Consider the following 3,187-nt stretch of genomic DNA (forward strand, 5'->3'; position numbering starts at 1 on the left):
GATCCTAAATGAATGGCTATGTGATATGAAAATCAAACGCGTTCAATAATTTGATATGTCACGAGCCTTTCGGCGAGTGGCATATCAATTATTTAACCGGGTTGATAAATTTCATATTACATAGTTAAGAGTGTAAGATTCTTTTTATCACATAACTTTTATTAATAGAAATATAAGTAAAACTTTTAAAACAGTAGAATTCCGGCTCGGATGTGACTTTTCCGTCTACTGGGACAATCATGCAACGTCATATAAAGATTATTACGTCAAACCTACATGTGAGGTTATAATAGTGTTATTACACGTTTCATACGCTATTTATGACATAGCCGTATGACATGGCTAGATGGGCCAGTTATGTGACAAATAAACTATCTTTATAAAGCATAATCTGCCTATAGAGACCTGATATCTGCAGAAAATCATTGTGGTATACACTAGCCATATTAAGATAGTTTAAAGCTATATGGTCACATTATGGTGTCCATTAGATATTACAAAGTCATATGTACGCTTGTGAATGTAACTAATTTTATCGGCATCACTCCGGCTTTAGTTGAAATAATGATATTGACAAGTCAATGTTAATGTAATTGTGTATCTCTCCGATGGAAACATCTCATCACAAATTGATGGTGGAGGTCAATTCGTATCACAGTCAGGGTTAAGGCGTATTGTACACGTTGTAGCTTTCCATAGTATTCTCACTGCAAAGAATTGTAAACAACTTTAGGAATACATTTCAATAGAAGTTGATAAAACTTGATATATCATAATGAATTGACGGACATAAGTTAATACGCATTATACATTGCGAAGCATATGTGTATATATGTGCGTGTGTAAGGAAAACGTATTTATTGGAAATGATCAACTCTAAATGACGTTTTCCTAGCATTATTACGAAGACTTAGAACATATGTGATCTATAGAGTACCGAATCCTGGAAAACAACTTTGACTATATAAGGCTATTTATAGCACAAACAAAGAGTCACGTGCTGTTTTCAACTACCTATTAGCTAATAGCTCTAGAAAGTTTGTCTTCTGCCGTTTTTTCATCAATATTTTTTTTTAAATCACAAGCCTATTCATGGATTTTACCTTCAACTAATTTACATTAAAACAATGAAATCTACACTTACGCCTTGATAGCCACGTAATCTTTGGTAGTATCTTCGTTTTTCTGCGTCTACAAATTATCATAATTGAACAGTTAACAAACAGAGCTTCAAATCTTCCTCCTGTATTACTTAGTTCTAGGATCTCGTAATCGAAGCCAAATTAAGAATGACTGGCGTTATCAATAAACAATACAAAAGGTGCAACTTTTACTTCAATAGGATGATTTAAGGTTTTTGACAAGTATATCTTAACATTATGCAACATGACCTTGTAAAATATACGTTATGCTGTCAAAGAATAACTTACCACTTTTTACTATCTTTTTCTTCGCTATTTTCTTATCTATTGGTGGCGATATGATTTTTGATGGTCTTGAAAGCATATGTTGCCGGCTCTGCAAAATGTCTTCAGTTAGCGATATATCATTTGTGGGTAGTATTTGTCGTTGCTGTGGTATATCAGATGGTAACATTCGCTGCTCAGGGAAGATGCCCTGATCTAACGACCTCGGTGGTAAACCATCCCATGAAGGCTCCCCTAAGACGTCCCGACTGACAGGTACAGTTGGGTCCTCCACGGCCACAAAATCACGTGTACTGATGCCTGGTCCTATTGGCCCCTGACGTCCATGTCCATTAATTGGATCAATGATCATTCCTTTAGGTGACCCACCGAATGGACTAGGATCAACATACCCTTTGTCACCGGGGCCTAGTACTTTGTTCCCCACATATCCGGGGTCTAGGGGATCGGTTATCTTAGGTTTGACATATGCTGCGCCAATAGGCATTTTTGGGTCTACATAACCACTGTCAATTGGAGCGAGAGGCTTGGATGGCACATATGCTTCGTCTAACGGATCAACAAGTTTTGGCTTTACATATCCTATGTCTACACCTTTTACGTATCCAGCATCTATAGAAACTTGACGGGGATCGATCAGTTTTCTTTTCGGCAGTTTTGGAGCTACATATCCAAGGTCGCCGGGTCCTGGTATTTTGGGTCCAACATAGTCTGCGCCGAGTGGTACTTTCGGCTGAATATAGGTTGGGTCAAGGGGATCTACAAGCTTTGACTTAATGAAGCCTTTGTTCACATCAGGGTCTAATGGACCTAGATGAAGTGGATCAACTTGCTTTCTCTTCATTGCTTTGGGGGCTTTATATCCCAGATCACCGGGTCCAAGTATTTTCGGTCCAACGTAGTCTGCACCTAATGGATTCCCAACTTTTTGTTTAGCATATGGATCAAGAGGATCTATGAGTCTAGGCTTAACGTAACCAGAACCCATTCGCTGATGAGGAACAGATTCCAGGAATCCTGTGTCCAACGGATCGTTTGGTTTCACATACCCTGAATCCACTGGACTAACAAGTTTAGGTTGAATGTATCCAGTTTCAACAAGTTTTGGCGCTACATATCCAGTATCTACCACATGTTTTTGTATAACCTTTCTTGTCCGTGACATTCCGTACGAAGTATCTTGTGCGTGGGGGTTATGCATGTTGATCCCATGTGTTCCCTGGTAATTCCTATGCTGCATTGGTCTTTGGGAACCATATAAACGGTCCCGCGAAGGTCTAGAACCTACGCCATGCGTAAGGTCGAAGTGAACTACAAGGAGCAAAAGTTTTAAGTCAGGTATGTTTTAGGCAATGCTTAACATGATTAACGACAATGATACGCAGCAACAGAAACTACTACAAAGGGGAAAATAACAGGTTGTTTCAGGAAAGCATATTAGATGTTAGCAAAAGACGTTTTGAAGAGATCTTTCATTCATTTCAAGAAAGAATACAAATATCATAAATTAAAAATTAGATAATTAGATATTGCTTTTGAGTTTAGAAATGAGATTGTGTTAAATTATCATATTTCATGTTTGTTATGTATATTTACAATTCAGATTTTATTTCGTATTTACTTTCAGAATGGAGTCTGGTAACTAGAGAGACATTTAAGAGGTGAAAATCGTTACCTAAAGTATTAGTATGCTAACGCCGACGTATACATTAATATGCCACGTCTAATTGACAAGATAACATTTACCAAGGTGACCTTGT

At 37.7% G+C, this 3,187-nt stretch overlaps 1 protein-coding gene across 1 annotated transcript; it reads right to left on the reverse strand.

Moving 5' to 3' along the window:
• Positions 1 to 6: 6 nt before the first annotated feature.
• LOC138314104 (uncharacterized) lies at positions 7 to 2,734 on the reverse strand. The gene is made up of 3 exons (XM_069254285.1): positions 1,431 to 2,734; positions 1,145 to 1,191; positions 7 to 707 (listed from the first exon to the last, which is right to left on the reverse strand). The coding sequence occupies exons 1-3, from the start codon at positions 2,665 to 2,667 to the stop codon at positions 705 to 707; spliced, it is 1,287 nt and encodes a 428-aa protein (XP_069110386.1). The 5' UTR covers positions 2,668 to 2,734; the 3' UTR covers positions 7 to 704.
• Between the last annotated feature and the right edge of the window lie 453 nt (positions 2,735 to 3,187).

Source organism: Argopecten irradians, unplaced genomic scaffold (assembly GCF_041381155.1).
Source record: "Argopecten irradians isolate NY unplaced genomic scaffold, Ai_NY scaffold_1426, whole genome shotgun sequence".
Lineage (NCBI taxonomy): Eukaryota > Metazoa > Mollusca > Bivalvia > Pectinida > Pectinidae > Argopecten > Argopecten irradians.

Excerpts from the sequence above, each read along its gene's own strand:
- LOC138314104 (XM_069254285.1), bottom strand. The coding sequence starts at position 2,667 with ATGCAGCATAGGAATTACCAGGGAACACATGGGATCAACATGCATAAC. Across the intron at positions 1,192-1,430 it reads GAAAAAGATAGTAAAAAGTG|ACGCAGAAAAACGAAGATAC; the intron begins GTAAGTTATTCT and ends GATAATTTGTAG.